Below are 20,854 nucleotides of genomic sequence, written 5' to 3' on the forward strand. Positions count from 1 at the left end.
TAAAGTCCAAGTTTCACTGCTGTAGAGAAGGCTTGACCAGATATAACATTTTATTAATCTTTTTCTTGTGTCTATGTTAATGTCTCTGGATGTTAGAACAGTTTTCATATCAATAAAGGCTTTTCTTGCTATCATTGGTATTTAGAAACAGTATTTAGAAACTAAATGCTACTGTTTCTAAAAACCATTGGTATTTAGAAACAGTAGCATCCCTTTAGGCCCCCAACCACCTTTACATTCTGCATTGTCTATTCCATTTGATATTCTTATCTGAAAGACTATATTTCTCATTTTTGTGTTCATTCACATACTCATTCTCCTCATGAATGCCTTCACACACTCATGCACAATGCCTCCATCCCCCTCTCTAATTTCTTTAGTTTTCCTGACTTTGTACTTCCACACTCTCAGTGAATAAAGCCTTTAGACACCTAACTCTGAATCCATTCAAGTGTAGTCTATCAGCATAAACTTTCTGCCCATCTCACTTGGACCATAGGTTCACAAACTCTACATCTTTCTTTATAAAAATCAAGTGGATATTAAATCCAGCATTATTTCAAAGCCGAATACAGAAACTATAAAGGTTTCCTATGAAATTTGACCAGAGAGTTTACGGGAATACACTCACCAGTATTTAAGAGTTGCCCTAGCTGTACCTTATATCTACATCTTTCCTTTTTGCACAACCTGTGTATTGCTTCATTAGCTGTCATCACCCTTGTTCTCAGTTTCATCTCTATAATAGCATGACATCAGACTTACAAACTTCATCCTCTCACTCTTCTTTTTCACTTCTTCCAATAACACTTTCACATCCTCCCTTAAATGCAATATTTCTAATCCATGAAGTCATTGGTGCTAATCATTTCCTCCACCTTGTCTTTCTGCATTCTGACACATTACTAATATTAATTTTTTCAAGAAGAAAACAAGATTTTTTTGTACTTTTGTGAAGTACTTTTTGTTATCATAGAATCACCACAAAAATTATCTCCATGTCCCCTTTCTCCTGCTTATTCATATGATCTTCTTTCTTACCTTGGACTTCTTGCTTTTTCTCTTCTCAGTTTGACTAATCTTTTGACTTATGTATAGCATTTTAATTTCACTTTCTCCTGTGAAGGAATACATGTAAATGTGCTGTTTCCTTATTTGGGTCTTCTTCATTCTCCTGACCTACTTCCACTGCACTTTCACTGGTATTAACATTGTCTGGTCTTTCTCTCAGTACTCTTTACTCTGTTATCATGTAATTTGTTTGCACTCACTCTCAAACCACTTACATCACATTCATCACTATCTCATTCTCGTTCCACAAATCTTTCAACTTTTGCAATGAAAACATCTCTCAAATTCTACACTGGACAAAAGATAGAAGCGGTGCATTTTAAAATTACTATATGGTAGATTAAAAATAGTTCTTGTATCTTAAGTCTGTGGTGCATATATGTTTTTTTTTTTTTGTATATATAATAATTTAAATACAGTTTTTTTTTTGGGGGGGGGTAACTTATTAAGAATGAATATGTTCAATTGCTGATCATGTTTTTTTTTTCCTTTCTTTTTATCTTCATCTCTTAAAATATGAATTGGCCTTGTTTTTCTAGTTTTTTAATACCTCGACTTTTGTTGAGCATAATGAAAAGATCTATCATGAAGATCACTTTGCAAGAGTGGATTTCCCATACACATCAAGTGAAATGTCATCTCCTTCTGTTTTATTGATTAACATTTCTGAAAGAGACATTGCGTGGTTCTTTTTATTTCAGTAGTGAATTAGATTTCATGATGGAGACTTTTAAGAAAATTCAAGAAATTGCTCAGCTAATCCAGTTTATACTGAACTGTAAAATTACTGTCTATATAATAATATCATCATTCTAAGGGACAGTACCTGCTGCTGTGGAGAGTTATCCCTTCCAGGTCATCCTATTTCCAGCTTTTCTCTTTAGTAGTGTATAATCTCATCTCTTCCAATTGATCTAAACACCTCTTTTAAGAATGTATATTTCAGCTATCCTCTTCTTCTTTTCCTTAGTATCTTCACTTCTAATACCTTCTAATAATAATATAATGGCATTATATGGACATATAATGGACAGTATTTTGTACAGGTCATATGGATGTTTCAGATTAGCTTCTGAAGTCTTCCTGCAAATGTCTTCATGTACAATCCTAATCTATTGCTGTATAGCAGTGATTTTCAACCTTTTTCATAACATGGCACACCTAGACTAATTATTAAAATTCTGCAGCACACTAAAAATATATTCTTTTAATTTTTTTGATGATCTGGCAAAAAATAGGCATAATTTTGATTGATTTACACACACAAGAAGATGGAAGACCAGACACTGATAAATAAATGTGCAAATTATGACATTATTTCTTTCAATTAATTTGTTTTCATAAATCTCGCAGCACACCAGTTGAAAATCACTGCTGTATAGCATTGTTGGAGAATGTGTTTTCCATTCAGCCAACCAAACTGGCAATCCCTCTTGTTGATGAAAATTCCTGCCTTATTATTTGAAATAGGAGAAGTGAAAGGGGTACTTGAGGTACTTAAAATTTGTACTGTATTATGTAATTACAAATCTTTGGTATATTTGTAAATATTGATATAACATCTCAACTAGCTAAAATGTCACATTGATTCATTTGGATTACCAGTATATCCTGACATAGTTTCTCCTCATGATTGACATAGTTGCTATTCTATGAGATTTCAGTTATATGTGTACAGTTAGACAACACTGGCTACTTTCAGTACAGTCGTTCCAACATTAGTGTCAAGTGAATAACTTAACACATAAACTTAACACTGAAAGTCTTTGGTCGTTCCAACATTAGTGTCAAGTGAATAACTTAACACATAAACTTAACACTGAAAGCCTTAAATTGCTGATGCAACTGATGTTCCGACCACCATAAGCTAAGTGTACATTGAACTTCAGTGGAGTATGGTCAGGCTACAGGAACAACATTCTCTGTCTGTATCTTGAAGATAGATGGATGAGCTGGATAATCCTCAGTCTACAGTGTGACTCAATGTGAGTGATTATAAACATCAATTATTATTATCATTATTATTTTCTCAATCTCCATGGAACACACAAGAATCATCACCTCAGGAGGTCAGTGTTAGTCAACACAAAGTCTATCATATTACTCCTTAGACACACTGATGAAAGTGCCATTTGCACTTTCACCATCCTCTCAGGTAATTCCATGCTCCCTACCACGGTCCATGGAAAAAACGTACTTCTTATCCTTTTACTCACTACTTCCTTTTGCAACCTCCAGGGATGGCCCATTGTTCTGCCATATGAAAAATCTCTTCAGTATCAATCAGATAATAACCTTTCAACAGCTTAAATGCTTCAATCATAACCCCCCCCTTTTGTCTTCTATCCACTAAACTCTGGATGCTCTTAGTGTATCCTTATAGCCATCATTATGTTGGTGACAAGATCTGAGCACAGAAACCCAGATATGGTCTGATCAAAGCTTAATACAATGGGATCACCACACTCTTGTGGTCAGTGTCTTCCTCAATATTATGGCAGTTTTCTGAGATGTCTTCATGACCTTTACAATATATCCTCTTAACTTCAAATTTGTATCTACAGTTACCCCAAGATCTCTTGCTTCCTTCACTTCTTCCAAATGTGACTCTACCAAGTGAATATGAAGCATCCCATCTGTAGATCCCAAATTTCAGAACCCTACATTTATCTCATATCTCTACATTAAACTCATATCCCTATCCATTTGTCCAGCTTTCTAGCTTATTCAAATCCTCTTGATCAGCCAAAACATGAGCACTATGACTAATACCCCACCCACCACATTCAAATAGTTAAATATCTCCCTTAGTCCTGTGACAGTATCACTGACAAAAAAATGAACAGTAATGGTACCAGGACTGAACCCTGTGAAACTCCACTTGTAACCTTCCTACTTCCTGATACTACTCATTCATATACAATTCTCTGTATCTATCAAAACTTCAGTTACCAATCCAGTCCACTAGCCTGATATCCAAAGTCATATGTTGCAACTTCAAAACCAACTTGTCATGTGACATCCTGTCAAATGCCTTTACAAAAATAAATTAATTAATTAATTAAATAAAATAACAGCATATGCCTTACTCTCACCCGCTTCTCTTGTTCCTCTGTTGTAAAAGGTAACCGGATTATTAAAACAGGTGCCCTCCTTAACTAATCCATATCAGCCTGCATATATAATAATGACCTCACTGTTGAATTCTGTATACAAGTTCTTACTAATTTCCTCAAAATCTTAATAGGAACAGAAGAAATAAAAACTAGCATTCTACCACCATTTTTATACAATAACACTATCTTGTCTTCTTTTCACTCTCCAAGAATTTGTCCTGTTGCACAACTTTCATTAAACAGTCAGGTTAATGGTATAGCCAATTCTGCAGCACATTTCCCTAAAATGTGGTGAAATTCCATCTATCCCCTGTCTTACTGACATCTAGCAACCTCAGTATTTGGAATACATTGTCTTCATTCACTTCTAATACTTCAACACTCCTTATTCCTCTATCAATAAAGCCTGCTGTACCAGGATCAAACACTCTAATAAAGTGATTATTAAATTGCTCATTTATGTCACCCAAGTTCTTATCAATCCAGCAAGGTAATCCATCCATCTTTCATACATTGTATACTGCTACAAGCTGATCATCTAAATTCATGATTGTATTGCAGTGCTAGTCTAGTGTCATATTCTAATTTTCTTTTCCTTACTATAGTAGTCATCTTTCTAGCCTGAGCCTTATATTCCTCATGCGACTGTTCTCCACCTCTCTTTTGATATGTCTTCCATAATTTCTTTTTCATTTTCAGTATACCTCTAATTTCTCTAGTCATCCATTGCTCCATATGACTTTATCTTCTTCACTTGAAGGAGGACAATTTGATATTAACAGTTTTTCTTAAGTATATCCCATGCACTAAAGATCTCTTTTCTTCAAATTCTTTCATCCATTGTACTGCTACAAGCTGGTCATCTAAATCCATGATAGCTGCCTGCCTTATAATTTCACGTAAATTCCTTCTGCCTTAATACTTCTACATGCCCATTTATCCTTCAAGTCTTCCTACATAGTCACTCTCGCCAACTAGGGAAAAGTATGACATTTCAGTTACCATCAGATCCTCTGAGTCTATGAACCAGTCCAAAAATTCAGTTCCCTTAATACTGTATGCTTACTCCTCTTCCCAGTTTATATTGTTATAGTTGAAATCCCCCATAATGATCGCTCACTCACTTTGCACTTGGCAAGCTAATTTGCCTAAACATTTCCTGCTCATCATCATCTATATTTTCTCATCTATGGCAGCATTCCACTAAATATTTCGTCTCATAAACCATCTCACACCATATACTCTCAAATCTATTAGTGTCATTTCCACTCTGATGCACCCTCCTGAGAGGGCACAATTCATTTTTTATCATGAGTGACACTTTACCATCATGTTTAGCATCCCTATCCTGCTGACTTATTTAGAAGAAAGTATTAAGCACAAAAATATGAAAATTATATTACTCAGAACAACTCGTGGTCCATTTGACTGAATGGTTAACATAGCTACACTCAAGCCAAATTGTGGGTTCAGGTTGTGCTGTAGATATGGATGTTTGTAAATGTCTTTAGATGGGAGATCAATGGCATTGCTTGATATGAGACCATGACAATGCTTATTAGAGGCCTGAAGGAGCTTGAAAAATTCTATGTTTGGTCTTTAATGCAGGCTTTCCAAATTACATAAAAAATTTTAAAAAATTAAAAATCCTTAGCCCACTCACTCACAATAATGTACTATAGGTCTACAACCTTTTGTGAGCAGAAATCACATTTAAAAAATTCCTTTTAAAGTAGTTCAGTGTGTGTTTCAACAAGTGTCATCCTCTATACATGAAAACAATACTACATTTCTTTTAAATTAAGGGGATATTAAATCCCACATTGTTTTAAAACCGAATAAGAAACTCAAAGATGGGAATCAGAGAGTTTCATGCCAAATATAGTAAACTATAAAAGTATCGGCGATTACTAGCATGAGCTAATGCAAGTAGTCCTAGTACGTAGTACAATCTCGGGCAACTTGCAGCAAAGGTGGTAAAGTTCTGATCGCTATTCTTGGTATTTTCCATAATGTAAAAACACATTTCCTAGGAAATGTATGCTGTTATTACATTATGGTGGGAGGTCACTACCCGGACCGGCTTCAGCCTTTATTGAGGCTTCATCAGTGAGTAGCTAGACCAAATAAATACCAAAGGGTATAGTGAAAAGAACTTATATACTCTGCTATACGAGTTGTCAAAAAGGTGCAACTATTAAGTTACTTAAATATAAAGAGCCTCTCTGAAAACTTTATTATTAGAAAGTTTCTAATGAAACTCTCTGATTCCAATCTTTGAGTTTCTTATTCGGTTTTAAAACAATGTGGGATTTAATATCCCCTTAATTTAAATAATGTTTATATTGCTGAAACGAAGCCTATTGGCTCTTTATATTTAAGTAACTTAATGGTTGCACCTTTTTGACAACTCGTATATAAGTTCTTTTCGCTATACCCGTTGGTATTTATTTGGTCTAGCTACTCACTGATGAAGCCTCAATAAAGGCTGAAACTGGTCTGGGTAGTGACCTCCCACCATAATGTAATAACAGCATGCATTTCCTAGGAAATGTGTTTTTACATTTTGGAAAATACCAAGAATAGCGATCAGAACTTTACCACCTTTGCTGCGAGTTGCCTGAGATTGTACTACATACTAGGACTACTTGCATTAGCTCATGCTAGTAATCGCCGATACTTTTATAGTTTACTATATTTGGCATGAAACTCTCTCTGATTCCAATCTTTAAGTTTCTTATTCTGTTTTAAAACAATGCAGGATTTAATATCCCCTTAATTTAAATAATGTTTATATCGCCGAAATGAAGCCTATTGGCTCTTTATATTTAAGTAATACTATATTTCTTTCCAAACATAACACTTGCACCAATCATGCAACGACTCTCTGTATGCATTGCTTCAGGTCATCAGTGTTACATACATATTGTCCTTTATGCAACCCCAAAGTCAAAAAGTCAATGAGAGGTATATCCAGTGATCATGCAGATCAGGCTGTAAGCCCTGCATTGTCCAGTCAATTTCTTAGGCAATTACATCTTCAAAACAGTTGTCACAATATGATGAATGTGAGGAAATTTTTTTTCATCTTGTTGCATGGAGCTGTGGCAGTTAACCAGTCTAAGTATACACTTAGTTACTTTTTTTTTTTCCCCACATGTAAGGAGACAAGAAGCATTAATTTTTGGACTTTCCTTTGAATGGTCAACAGTCAACAATTTGGAACCTGATATGTGGATGTCTGTTCAATTTTTCTAACGCATGAAACATGGCTTCATCACTAAAACACATTGTTCACAGGAATGTTGCATATTCCTCGATGTAGGTCTTCATATCCATACAAAGTGTAAAGTTGATCACTATATCACTCAGTGTAATGGCTTAAATAATGCTGCTAACGTGGAAAGCATTTTCAAAGAATTCTTTGCGCAGTTTTCTGTAGTTTGCTGAAGTCAACATGACAACACAGCTATGTACCACAGTTCCCTGTGATACCCGGCTGTGCTATCATGTTGAATTCAGCAGGATTAGTGTAAATGAATGTTGAACATAATCAGCTTTCCCTCATTCAAGCATGGTTGACTAGGATAAATTTAGTTTAATCCTTTATCCAAGTGTAAGCAAACAAAGTTTGCGTCTGAAGTATCTTCAGGACTGAGGCAACTCGTAGTAAAGGTGGACCAAGATCTCATCACTCCTTGTCTCAGTATCTCCCATAATGCAAAGCACATCTCCTTGCAGACATGTATAATGCTATGCATTAAGGGAAGGGCCATTACCCAGACTGGTTTTGACCTTTATTGAGGTCTCAGAAGTGGTGATACTAAGGCAGAAGCAATGGAGAGGTCATATTTACTTATACGAGTTGCCAAAAGGCAACCACCTTATTATTAAATTACTCTGGATTTAGAGAAAGATGTTGGAAGTTTATTTTCCACTTGGTTAGACTATAATAAATTTAGTTGAATCCTTTATCCAAGTGTAAGCAAACAAAGTTTGCACCCAAAGTATCTTTAGGACTTCTTCAGGAAACTATCTTCAGGAAAATAAACTTTCAACATGGTTGACTAGGGCTCATCCCTTTACAGATTCTACAGGTCTCCTGAAATTTGTGATACCACTTAAAAAATGGAATCTGTAGTTAGAAGATTCCTTTGATATATCCTTCTCAGTGCTTGCTGAACAGGGACAACAAAATTTGCAGAATGAAACTCAAAGACATAAAAACATGGTACAGTTCACTTACCATCCTTCTCTACACTAAATTGGTAATGCAGTTGCATGTACTATTAGTAACCTTCAGAAACTAATTCTTGTATCTGTATACACTAAAACCTTTTGATTCCTATTTCACTTTTCTTCTGCTAATTGTTTCTTCATTAAAAATTTTAGACATGGTCCAGATCATTTTTAATACTCTGTATGTCTCTCATAAACAAGATATAATCATCATGCGGGAAGTAATAATTTTGGAATAAAGGGATGTGGGCAGGGAATCAAAATATGATGTTTGAATTCTAGAGCAAAGTTATGGTTTTCCTTTTTATCCCTCCATTTCTTCAAGCATGCAGTTATAAGTGGTGCTTTGGAGTTATGTTGGATGTATGAAAAGACTAACAACATTTTTTATTTTTTCGGGACAACTTTAAAATGGTGATTTCACAGACTGGCTACTCAATAGTGCAGTATATTGGACTGAAATTAATAGAAATGCTTTTAGAGGCTTCCATATCATCTAACCTGTTGCCATTCTAAAAGGAATGTGGAGTAATCGAAGTAGTGATATGTAAGTAGAACATTAAAATAGATGACTGAAGAGGTGAAGCGTGCAATCAGGAAAAAAAGGGCATTGAATGGAGATAATTAGTTATATGAGGAGTACAAAGAGCAAGCAAGGAAGATGACTCACTTACCAAGGACAATAGAAGTGCAGTATGAGCAGCAGCTAGCAAATGACACTAAAAGAAATCCTAGGGAGTTTTTTTGATATATGGCCAGTAGATGAAAGAATAATTTTGGGAGGATGATGTTGGTCAGTGATAATGGGAGAATAATAAATACTGAGGAGGATATAGTAGAGGTGTTTAGTGAGCAGTTCATTAAAGTATTTCATCCTTTTGATTGTAACATAATGCAGAACTTGAAAGCAGTGGGAGTGGGTGGCGGGTACTGTGGTGAGTGAGCTGGAGGTATGAAGAATTGAGTATACTTGATATCAACAAGGCATGAGACTTGATGGTATATCACCGTGTGTCTTGAGAGAATGTCCATGGACTTAACAACAATTTTAATGTACATTTTCAACATGAGTCTTAAATTAGCCCAGGTTCCAAAGGAATGGAAAGATGGCAAAATTGTTCTTCTTCATAAAGGAGGTGATAAGACTAAGGCTTCGAATTATATGCCAATCTGCTTATCTGGAATTGTTGCAAGAGGACCTAAATAGTGTCTGAATGGGTGAGTGTGTGTGGTGGGATGTCAGTTTAATGTTGCAAAGTATAAGGTTTTAAAATTTGGGAAGTAAAGATGATATGAGGAGTATAGGATTGGTGGGAATATTTTGGAGGAGATGAAGGATTTGGGGGGTCGTGTGGATAGAGACTTGAAATTTTGTGGACATTTTGCTAAAATTGTTAGGACAACACAGAAGATTATGGGAATGATGCAGAGAACACTGACATGTAGAAGTTAGGATATTTCGATTCCATTGTACACGACTTTGATTAGGCCATATACTGTGCACAGATTTGGTCACCAGATTTTCAAAAGGATGATGAGATGTTGGAGAGGGTTCAGAGATGATTGACTAAGTTGGTCTCTGGAATGTGGAATATGAGATTGAAAGAATTCAACATACAGAGTCTAGTGGAAAGGAGGAGGAGGAGGGGAGAGATGATCAAGACTTATAAGTTGGTAAGGGTATTTACCAGATTAACATTGATGAGATTTTGCATAGAATATCTAGAGATGGGTTGATAATGAGAGGCCATCCCTGGAAGCTGTATAAGGTGAGTGTGAGCAAGGAGGTGAGGAGTATAATTTTTTGCATGGAGAGTTGTTGGTAATTGGAATGCATTGCCTGAGAGTGTGGTGAGTGCAGAGACAGTGAATGCATTTAAATCTAGGTATGATGAGCTGTGCATGTGAGTGTGGGACCTCTCATGGCGAGTCTCTTGACTCCATAGCGGTCTGTTGATAAAAATATTATTATTAAAATTGATATCTTTTTTTTTTGTCACTTGAACTTCAACAGCCTGTCTCTTCATAATTTATTTTAATGTACAAGTCAAAAACACTAAATTACTAAATTATAACTGTGACAAGTACTATACTAAATCATTAAGAACAATTCAGTTTCTAGCTGACACATAATTAATGTCCTAACATCATGCCCTCTGTGGACCAGATAACCATAAAGTTAATTTGGGCATCAGCCTATTTAGTCTCAGAATGACTGTCTCCCAGATCTTTTGCAAATTGACATAACCATACTTGATGAAGGTGGGAAGAATGCTTAATAGCAGATACTGATTCTAAAATTAATGTTTCAGACCTATAGCAACTTTTGTGTAAAACAGATGTCTTCCTCCATTTAATTCTATGCAAAGAAGTATCCAGAGTCTGCTAGTCCCTACTTGCATTAATTTTCCAAAGATGTGGGAGACAGTTGTTCTGGTACCAAATGGCCTGACTTCTCCAAATTAATTTTACAGTTTCCTAGCCTATGTTAGGACTTTTGTTCTGTATCAGTTACCAATTGAATTGTTTCTAATGATTTAGTGCAGTACTTGTGTGCATGTCACAGTTATAATTTGTGCTTTGAAGATGCTGAGTAGAAAACCAGCAAAATATTAGAAATTTCGATGAATTAATTTTTTTCATCTCTTAGTATTGTTTATGCTGTAAAGCACTATTCTGAATAATCAACAGCACGTACTAAGCCTTTCAATGCATTAATGAATCTTCCTGTCTGTCCATAGCAGGCAAGGTCACAGGGCACTTCATAGACTTCATTTAGGATGTGCTAAAGCAGCATTTCCCAAATTTTTCATAAGACGGAACACTTCACAAATCCTGAAATTTTAACGGAACACCTTAGTTAGAGTTGCAGCATTTTAAACCATTCCAGGCTTATTAATATTAATTTTGATAATTTTTCACGGAACACTTATTCACTTTCCGCAGAACACTGGTGTTCCATGGAACACTATTTGGGAAACCCTGTGCTAGAGGATGGAGTTTCTCCTTAGGAGTGTGGATCAGAGTTACTAATTTGACATGTGATTTGAATGTTGGTTGGTTTATGGTTTATTGGCACAAGAACAGCAAAGGTTATACTGCGCCATAGCAAAGGGTGCAGCGATACATAAATAGTCAGAGACAAATAAACAGTATGCATGTACAAAAACCAAGCCATGAAACTCAGCATATACATATATATATATATATATATATATATATATATGATGATGATGGACAGCCTATTTTTTCTATCCCCTGCAGGGTGAAGGCCTCTCCCATTGCGGGAGGTTTTTGGGTCTACTACTCCCATATTGACCCAATCTATATTGGGAGAGTGTATCTATACTTGGGTGAATGAATGTATGAAGGTGGAAGACAACCACAAACATCCATGCCTACGGGATTCGAACCTGCAGCCTTTTGGCTGGAGAGTGGATACGCTAACCACTCGGCCAACCAGGCCAGCTATACACTCACACAGCAAAGGTTACAGCAGGACATAAAGAGTCAAAGAGAAATTAGTAAACAATATGCATGCGCATAAAAATTAAGTTTAGCAGTTCAGTATCTACATATTAACAAAATTACACCAAAGGTTACAGCAATATACAAGATTAAAGACTACAGCAGTACAAATAGTCAGACAAATTAGTAAACAATTTGCATGCACAAAAATTAAGTTTAACAATGCAGTATCTACATATTAACAAAATTACAGCAAAGGTCACAGTACTATACAAAGTTGAAGGCTACATCAGTACATAAATAGTCAAAAATAAACCAGTAAATAATATATATATATATATATACACAAAAATGAAGCTAAACAATGCAGTATCTACATCCCCATTCATGCACCGTCTCCTATCCAGGAGATTGACTACCATGATGTGACTCATGGTTAACTACAGGCATGACGACATGTGGTAAGGACCATATCTCTTCCACATATTGTTGTAAGTATTCATGGCTATAAATCCGTGTGTGTTCACAGGGCCAGTTTGCCTGTCCTGAGGGATGAAAAACCTGAGCTTCCAGATGAAAAACCCTCTACCTTCGTACAAAACTGGCAAACTCAATTATAGCAAAAATTACAACAGTACATAAAAATCCAAAGAGAAGTCAGTAAATAATATGTATGTGGAAAAATTAAGTTAAGCAGTATAAACAAAATTACAGTCAAATGTGTTTGTACAAATTTATTCTTTGTAGGAGGTTAAAAACTGTCATGCAATCTGTCTGAGTTTGATAACATCTGCCTGAGTGTATATATATATGGCTTGGCTAGATAGATAAAAATTTCATTCCTCTCTCTCTCTCTTGTAAAGTGTTGGCACTCTACCAGAATATGACAAACAGTAAGACACATATTGCATTTTTCACACATGGGAGGGTCATCAACCCTCAGGATTTATTTATTTAGCATATGGCTCACACATGAAAAGTTACATTAATCCTTAATATAAATGGACATAGTAATAGACATATGTACAATAATAAGACATGATACAGTCACAAAAGAGACACCCAAGAATCAAGAATAGCCTACAACTGAATGTCTAGGTTGATTATCCAGTCGACTGCACTTGGTATAGCATGGATGAAGTCTGACAGGTTTCCACTGTATGCACGTTGGACACATTGTGCTGTAATATGATTAATTGTCTGGTTGGGTGATCCACAGTTGCACCTGGGTGAGGCAATCATGTCCCATTTGTAAAGGTGGCTTGCACATCTGCCATGCTTGGTGCAGATTCGGTTAAGGACAGACCAAGTTTTCCGAGGTAGGTCAAAACCTGAAGGTATCTGTGTTGGGTCCACTAATTCATGGAAGATCCTTGTTGAAGTGTTACACCAGGACTCTTTCCACTTCTCCTTCATGTTGAAACTTGTCTCTGCAAGATTTTTTGCTGTTAAGATTGGAGGGTGCCTTGACTTTAGCCTGTTTATTTCTACGGGTGGGATGTCTTCATGGATTGGAAGATTTTGGATTTCCATGATTTTGCTGTATTCATGTAGAAGAAAGTTGGATCTGCAGATGTGTGGAGGTAGGATGATGCTTAGCACTGGGAGCCAGTAGGTTGGGGTTGATTTTACAGTTCCATAAATAAGGCGCATAGTGGTGTTAAGCTGGGCATCAGCCAAATACACATGGGTGCTGTTCAGCCATACGGGTGAGCAGTATTCAGCTGTAGAGTAAACGAGGCCAATAGCAGTGCAGCGAAGCATTGTTGCTGAGGCACCCCAAGTTGTTCCACATAGTTTTTGCAGTATATTGTTTCTTGTTTTTAGCTTGGATGCTGTGTTAATGAGATGTGGTTTAAAAGATAGTGTTCTATCCAGAGTGTTGCCCAGATATTTCGGGAATCTGTTGTAGCGTATCTCTTTGTGGTTGAAGTAGACCATGAGTTCTTTGTTAGCCTGGTTATTGTTCAGGTGGAAGCATGAAATTTCTGTTTTGCTAGAATTTGGGATCTCCATTTGCTGAAGTATTCATCTAAGACTGCAAGGTCATTTGTTAGTGTATCTTCCATTGTAGTAAAATTGGTGTGTCTTGTGGCTAGAGCAATGTCATCAGCATAGCAAAACTTCTTGGAGGCTATATTAGGCAAATCTGTGATGTATAAATTAAAAAGGAGGGGAGCCAGAACTGACCCTTGTGTACTTCATTATCCTGTGTTCTTTGTTTACTTTTGTTCTCATCCATACACACTTGGAACAGGCGGTTGCTTAGCATGTTATCGACTAGTTTTGCTATTGTTCTGCATGGGACTGCACGGAGCAACTTGCAGACTGTGCCATGCCTCCAGACTGTATCATATGCTGCAGTAAGATCTACAAAAGCTACAGCTGTTTTCCGCCATTGTTGGTAGCCTGCCTCTATATGTGTGGTGAGTGACAGAACCTGATCACAGCAGCTTCGTTTATGTCTGAATCCGGCCTATTCCACTGGGACTTGTTCTATTCCCTCGGGAAATAAGAATGTATAATATGCGGAGCTTAGCAAGAACAACTTCCTCTCTTATCTTTCTACATTGACTAGAATGCCAATGCTTAATTTCATGCTTAATGCCGTATAATTTGTTTGTTGATACTCCCTACCATGATGACTGCATTGAGCACTTAGCTTTGATCATATAAAATGTCTGTATATGGTATTGTCAAACAGTACGTGGAGAAAGTATGCGCTGTCTATCGGCTGCATCTACAGTCTCATTTCCCTTAATTTCAATATGTCGAGGATTCAGCACAACTGAACATCAAAATTAAGGGTTTTCGTTTTGTACAACAGGTGTAACACCTCATACAGCACTAGAAGTGAATTATACAGAGTAGAGGAGGTGGCCTGGAAAGAACTCAATGAATCTGCATAAATTATATATGCAGATTCATTGAGCATTCACAAATGCAAGCTGAATGGCATGCATTTCTGCTGTATAATTACTGCAATCAGGTGGAATCTGGTTAAAGATAGTAATGTCAGGAAACACAGCAGAACAGCCAACATAGGTATCAGTTCTTGAGCCATCAGTATAGATGGGCAAGAAATCAGAGTGGGCTGCTCTCTGTGCATTAAACAATTGCAGGTAGGCAGATGATGGAGTCTGAGACTTCTGTAGTTGACAAAGTGAGAGGTTGCAGGATGGAGTGCAAACCTGCCATGGAGGGATGGTATTATGTTTGGTGTAGGCAATGTTGTCAACATTCATGCTAACAGCTTGCATAGTCTCTTTAACATGCATAACAAAAAAAGACAGTCTGACTTGTGATATTGAGCTTCCCAACACAGAAAAAAGATACTAGTTCATGCAGGATGATCTGGAAGAGACTTTATCTTTAGGGTGTAATTAAGAGACAGCTGTTTCCATCAAAATGATAGAGCCGGTTCATTTGCTTCAACATAAAGACTCTAAGTGGGTGATGTGTGAAAGGCACCAGTAGCTATCCATATAGCATGATGGTGGATGGGATCCAACCATTGCAGGTTATTCTGCCTTGTAGACCTATAAACTTGAGACTCATAATCCATCTTTGAACATATAAGCAGCACACGATAAAGACAAAGCAATGAAGAACAATCAGCACCCCCATTCAGTAGAGGATAGAATGCGAAGGAGATTCAATGCTCTTTTGCACTTTTCTCTTAGTTGACAAATGTGTGCAAGGATTGTAAGTTTTCTGTCAAAGATGATTCCCAAGAACTTGGCTTCTGTTGCTGCTGAAATAACAGTTCGTCTCATTCTTAATTTGGTTTGAATGTAGTGTGAAGATTATATTTTATTAGTACTTTGACTATCTTTTCAGATTGCACATTGGTTTTCTTCCATCTAGTCCTGTGTGAAGAGTGTCCAAAGCATAGTCTACCAGCCCTGATTACCATAATAATGGTAGGAATGTATTTCTTGTTTTCTGAGATAGATGTTAAGAGATTTTCCTGTTTGTCCATAGAAAGCCAGTGCACACTGGAAAATGTGTACATAAACACTCACATCATCAAGCCCAACAGTATGGAATCCTCAAAAACACTAATTCATAAAGTTAGTATTTGTTCTAGTGATGCAGCCCTTTCACAGAACTCACTTATATTTGGCACACTTTTTTGACCAATTGCTAGAGCTCCTACAAAATAGATAAAATGAAATACTATGCCTCCCATGCTTCCCCCTTCTCAAACAAACAAGAGCAAAACACCACTATTTCTATTCTTATATCCAAGGTACATCTGAAAAGTTATCCAAAGTACTAATAAAATATAACCTTCAGACCACTTGTTGTCAAAATAGCAATTCTAATCCACTCTCCTAAGGACAAACTCCTCCATCGTCTACCACATTTTGGAATGTACAAAGTGCCCCATGACTTGGCCTACTATGGACAGATAGGAAGATCCATCACTGTCCTTCTTGGAGAACACAAGAAATACATTCACTACCATTATTATAGCAAGGCAGGACTGACGGACTATGCTTTAGACACCATTTCACACAAGATTAGATGAAAGGTGTTAGAAGTCAGAGAGACTATTTTTATAGTCAGCAGTGGCTATGAAGCATTCTCCTAACCTTAACAAGTATGGCTGCATTAATCTGCCAAAAATTTGGGAGGCATCTTTAGATCAACTTTTACCCAACTGTAACAACTTCTTTTATGCATCATTAGAGGGCACCAAATAAGAGAACTTTCAACATTTTTTGTTCATGTGAAATTGTTTCACTTATTCATTGTTGCATGTAAACTATTACATGTTGTGCTCTGAAGATGATGGTTTGAAAACCAGAAAAAATATAAGCTAGTCAATAAATTTCCTTTTATAATTTAGTGTTTTTCTGTTGTAATACTGTTAAAATGAGGTATGAATAACATCCAGCATCTAAACCATCAACAAGAACATCCTGTCTGCTATCATTCAGGAACTTTTATTTCTTCTCTCTTTTATATTTAGAGTTTCACCAACATAGTATGCAGCCAACCCATCTCTTAGATTCCAAGTGCAAAATTCTGCACTATAGAGTTGAACTACTATCACCATCAGTCTATCTTGCTGGCATATTCATATCTTCATGAAGGACTACTTCTAGATCAGGTTAAACTCTGTAATCCAAGTTTCATAATCTTGAAAACTGAGTATCCAAATATAGTGTCACAACCAAATACAAGAGTGAATTAAAATGCTTCTGTTGTTTCTTCAACAGTGCAATAGCATAACAGCATATTCAGTATCCTTGCATTTATCATATACTTAATGGAATTGATGTTTATTGCCAGCACTCTGTTGTCCTTTTAATCTAGAATTCAGATGATAACACAATCGGATATTAGATAATTCATTAAAATAATATCAAAGATATGTATGAATAAACTTATATATTCATATGTCTTCACATTAAGAATGCTATAGTTCCTGACTTTGTATTTAATGTTGTTACTTTAATTTTATAGCCAGAAAGCAAGAAATAATCAAGATAACAGAGCAATTGATAGATGCCATCAATACTGGAGATTATGAAACCTATACGTAAGAACGAATTCTAAAATTGTGGTTTCTTTTTATTATTCAATTTCACATCCTTTAATTATTTTTGCATTCTAATTAAGCACAGCTTGACAAGTGCACTATTAATAAGAGGTACATATATAAATAAGTGTATATTTAGTTAAGAATAATCACATAAGATATAATCATCCTAAACTGTTTAACCAATATTTACATTTAGAACATATATAATTTTTCTTCTCCAGTGAAAACAGCAAATATAGCATTTCAGTAACAATTTAAGGGTAGAAAAATGTTACAGAAATGCTATATTTGCTTTATTTAAAATAAAAATACTTGAGAAGAGGCTGAGAAATATTGTGGAAATGACACTTCATCACGAACCATAGGCTCACTGCCTGTTGGTGTATGATACCTCCTTCACTATCCTCTTCCACCTTTTTTTTTGTCTAGTGCACAATGTCACAGTTTCTGGAAACCCATTCCACACTAGTCCTTTATGTAGTCTATCTATTCTCTGCTCTTTCTGTTTACACCATCCATAATACCAAACACGAATGTCTTTATCTTCCAGTCCTCACTCATTCTGCAGATGTGTCCAAATAATTGCAGCTTCCATTGTATAATCTTCTGATTAGATTCTCTTTTGGCTGAATCTTCTGATAAGGCTCTTCATTTCTGATTTTCTGGACCCATCCTATTCTTAGAATCTTCCTGTAACAAGTTCTTTCAAATGCCAAAATGTTTTTTCTTGATTCTTTATTTATTACCCACATTTCACATCCATATAGTACACTGCTGAAGATGCATGTTTCTAGTACTCTTAGTTTTGTTTGCAGGCTGATCACTTTACTTCTCCAGATGTTATTCATGGCCTTCAGATTTGTTCTTCCCTTTGCAATCCTGATATTTATTTATTTTTTACAGTCCAAATCATATGTCATTTTCCTTCCCAAAGTAAAATGACATATGATTTGAAATATGTGAATTGTTCTACATTTTCTATATCTGTTATGAACTTTTTTCCAAGTTCATAACAAGTCCGAGTCTCTTCCCTTCCTCATTTAACAGATTCGATGTTTTTTGTAGTTCTCTTATGTCTTCTTCAATAATAACAATGTCATCTGCAAATCTCAGATCGTTAATTCTCATCCCACATATTCTTTTTGCATCTTCCTTCATTTTATCCATTGCTCTTTCTAAATGTGCAATGAAAATGCTTGGTGATATTGGGTCCCCCTGTCCTCTGCTTGTTCTAAACCATTTCCTCGAGACACTTGGAACAAGAATAAGCTGGATTCATGCCAAATGCAGATTATAGTAGTTTTCTTGCTGGTATTACTCCACAAGAAAGAACCAGATGGGATAGAGTTCTATTTTATTGACTACTCTACTAGTTTTGTGAAAATCCATTGTGTTTCTCATCATCAGGAAAAATATGTGAATAAATTAAAAAAATAGGTTATGTAAATAATGAAAATGTTTGAACAGAAGTAACAATGGAAAGCACACATTTGCTTTAATTTTGTTTACTAGTTTGTGGTCTGCTGCATACTACTAGTAATTATGCATGTGTGTGTCATGTTGAATTAGAGAAGATCAGATTTAAATAAAATCATCTTTTGTTTTTTGTTGCACTGTTTAAGATGTTTGATAATTTCAGCTGATTCTTTGAATGCTCTTGCAAAAATTCTGTGAGCTATGTGAAGCATTTTTGTTTGTCACCATAATACTTGACACTTGGTTTCAGTTGTGTGTGTGCTGCCAGTCCTGTTTTGTGTTTCCTTTCATTCTTGATGTGTTCAGATTGGTGTACCTTTTGACCTGCCTGTCTGTCCTCTTAAAAAACCAAGTGTCTACAAAGACATCTGGTTTTTTTTAAGAGGTGGATGGAAATGTTTCAGGAACTTATAAAATCTTTTTCATGGGGTAGAAGACAACCATTATAATTTGCTGATTCATTATCCTTCATATTTTATCTGTGACTCGTTATATATAGGTGAGACTCACTGTTCCTCTGAAGAAGTCTTGTTTTTCATGTTCATCTGACTGTCTTGGAGGTTGGCAATTTTTTTTACTACTGTTTTGTTGTAACCATTCTTTGATAATTCTTTATATTAGTGAAGATTCTGTAAGCTTTATCATGTAGGAAACAAATAATGTACATTTTCTGTGCTGGGCAGTGATGAGATGTGGTATGCAAGTAATGTCTGGCATTTGTTGGCTTCCTATACACTGAGAAATGGAATGCGTTCTGTTCAGTTACTTCAATATGTATGTGTCCATAAATGGTCAACCTGTTTGAACACCACACATGTTGAAGTAACAGATTTGCTAACAAGAGTGAAAGGAAAGAACCCATTGCTAATTCTTCCTTCTGTTCAAAATCTTGGAATTTGAAGAAGGTGCAATTGATGCAGTGTTTAAAGAGATCTCTATCACTTTGAACAGACTAACAATGTCAAGGCTTGCAAGTAGATAAGTGGGATCTGTTTCATCTTTAATGGATTCTATGAAGTGTTTCATGTTGTTTATAAAAGAGCTGGGGTCTTAGCAGGCTAGCTAGATAGTTGGACAGCAATGAAATTGGAGAATACCTTACATCAATAATAGGTCTCAGTGGCAAATCCTGCTTATGCACCTTAGAAACTCCATAGATTCTTAGTACCGGGGTGATGGGTGGGTGGGGTCTTAACTCAAGATATTTTTTGGTGTTCTTCAGATAAGTTCAGCATGTTTTTTTTTTTTATCAAATTATTAGTCTGGCTATGGAAATGACCTATGAGGATCATGATTCATTTTTTTTTTAAAGATGTTTGTATCATTCAGTAGGGGTTTGCATTTTTTCCATGTATTCCATAGAATTCAACAAGATTGTTGATTTGCCTTGTCAGCTTTCAGTACAACAATGTTCTTATTGTTGCATCGTTGAGTCAATCCTTGCATCTTTTAATGTTATTACTAAGTAGTTTTCCATGTAAAAGTGTGGAGGCTGCTTGGATGTGAAGAAAATCTGCAACATTTTGGAACAAAGTGCCCAGGAAAGCTTTTCAAAATGCTGCTATTACATGGGGTAAATGGAACATTGGTAATATGATGAACAGCGAGGTGGTTTGGTGTAAGACAGATATACACTATCCCTACTCTTATTCATTATCTACCTGGATGGCATTATGAAAAAAAAAAAGTAGCATTAAACCTTATATTAAAATCAGAAATGTGAAACTGCACTATTTGCTTTATGCAGATGATGATGTACTTTTAAACACATCCAGTGCAAGTCTCCAGAATTCTTAAAGTAAACCAGATGTAAGTATATAGGAAGCAGAGATAGAAGAGTTGTGATTCCATTGTATAAAGCCCCAATCAGACCACACATCTAGACTATTGTGTTCGGATTTAGTCTACAGGATTTGAAGGGAATAAATTT

The 20,854-nt window shown here is 35.9% G+C and overlaps 1 protein-coding gene across 3 annotated transcripts in view; it reads left to right on the forward strand.

Annotated features, from left to right (window-relative positions):
• Positions 1-20,854, forward strand: part of CaMKII (Calcium/calmodulin-dependent protein kinase II) — a 789,323-nt gene that overhangs the window by 668,744 nt on the left and 99,725 nt on the right. For all 3 annotated transcript variants that reach the window (XM_090404176.1, XM_090404177.1, XM_090404178.1), the window contains one exon: positions 17,370-17,445. In XM_090404176.1, the coding sequence (XP_090260302.1) occupies positions 17,370-17,445 (76 nt within the window). The remainder of the gene's footprint in view (positions 1-17,369; positions 17,446-20,854) is intronic.

Source organism: Typopeltis vanoorti, chromosome 14, assembly GCF_054136105.1.
Source record: "Typopeltis vanoorti isolate ZY-2024b chromosome 14, IOZ_Tvanoo_1.0, whole genome shotgun sequence".
NCBI lineage: Eukaryota > Metazoa > Arthropoda > Arachnida > Uropygi > Thelyphonidae > Typopeltis > Typopeltis vanoorti.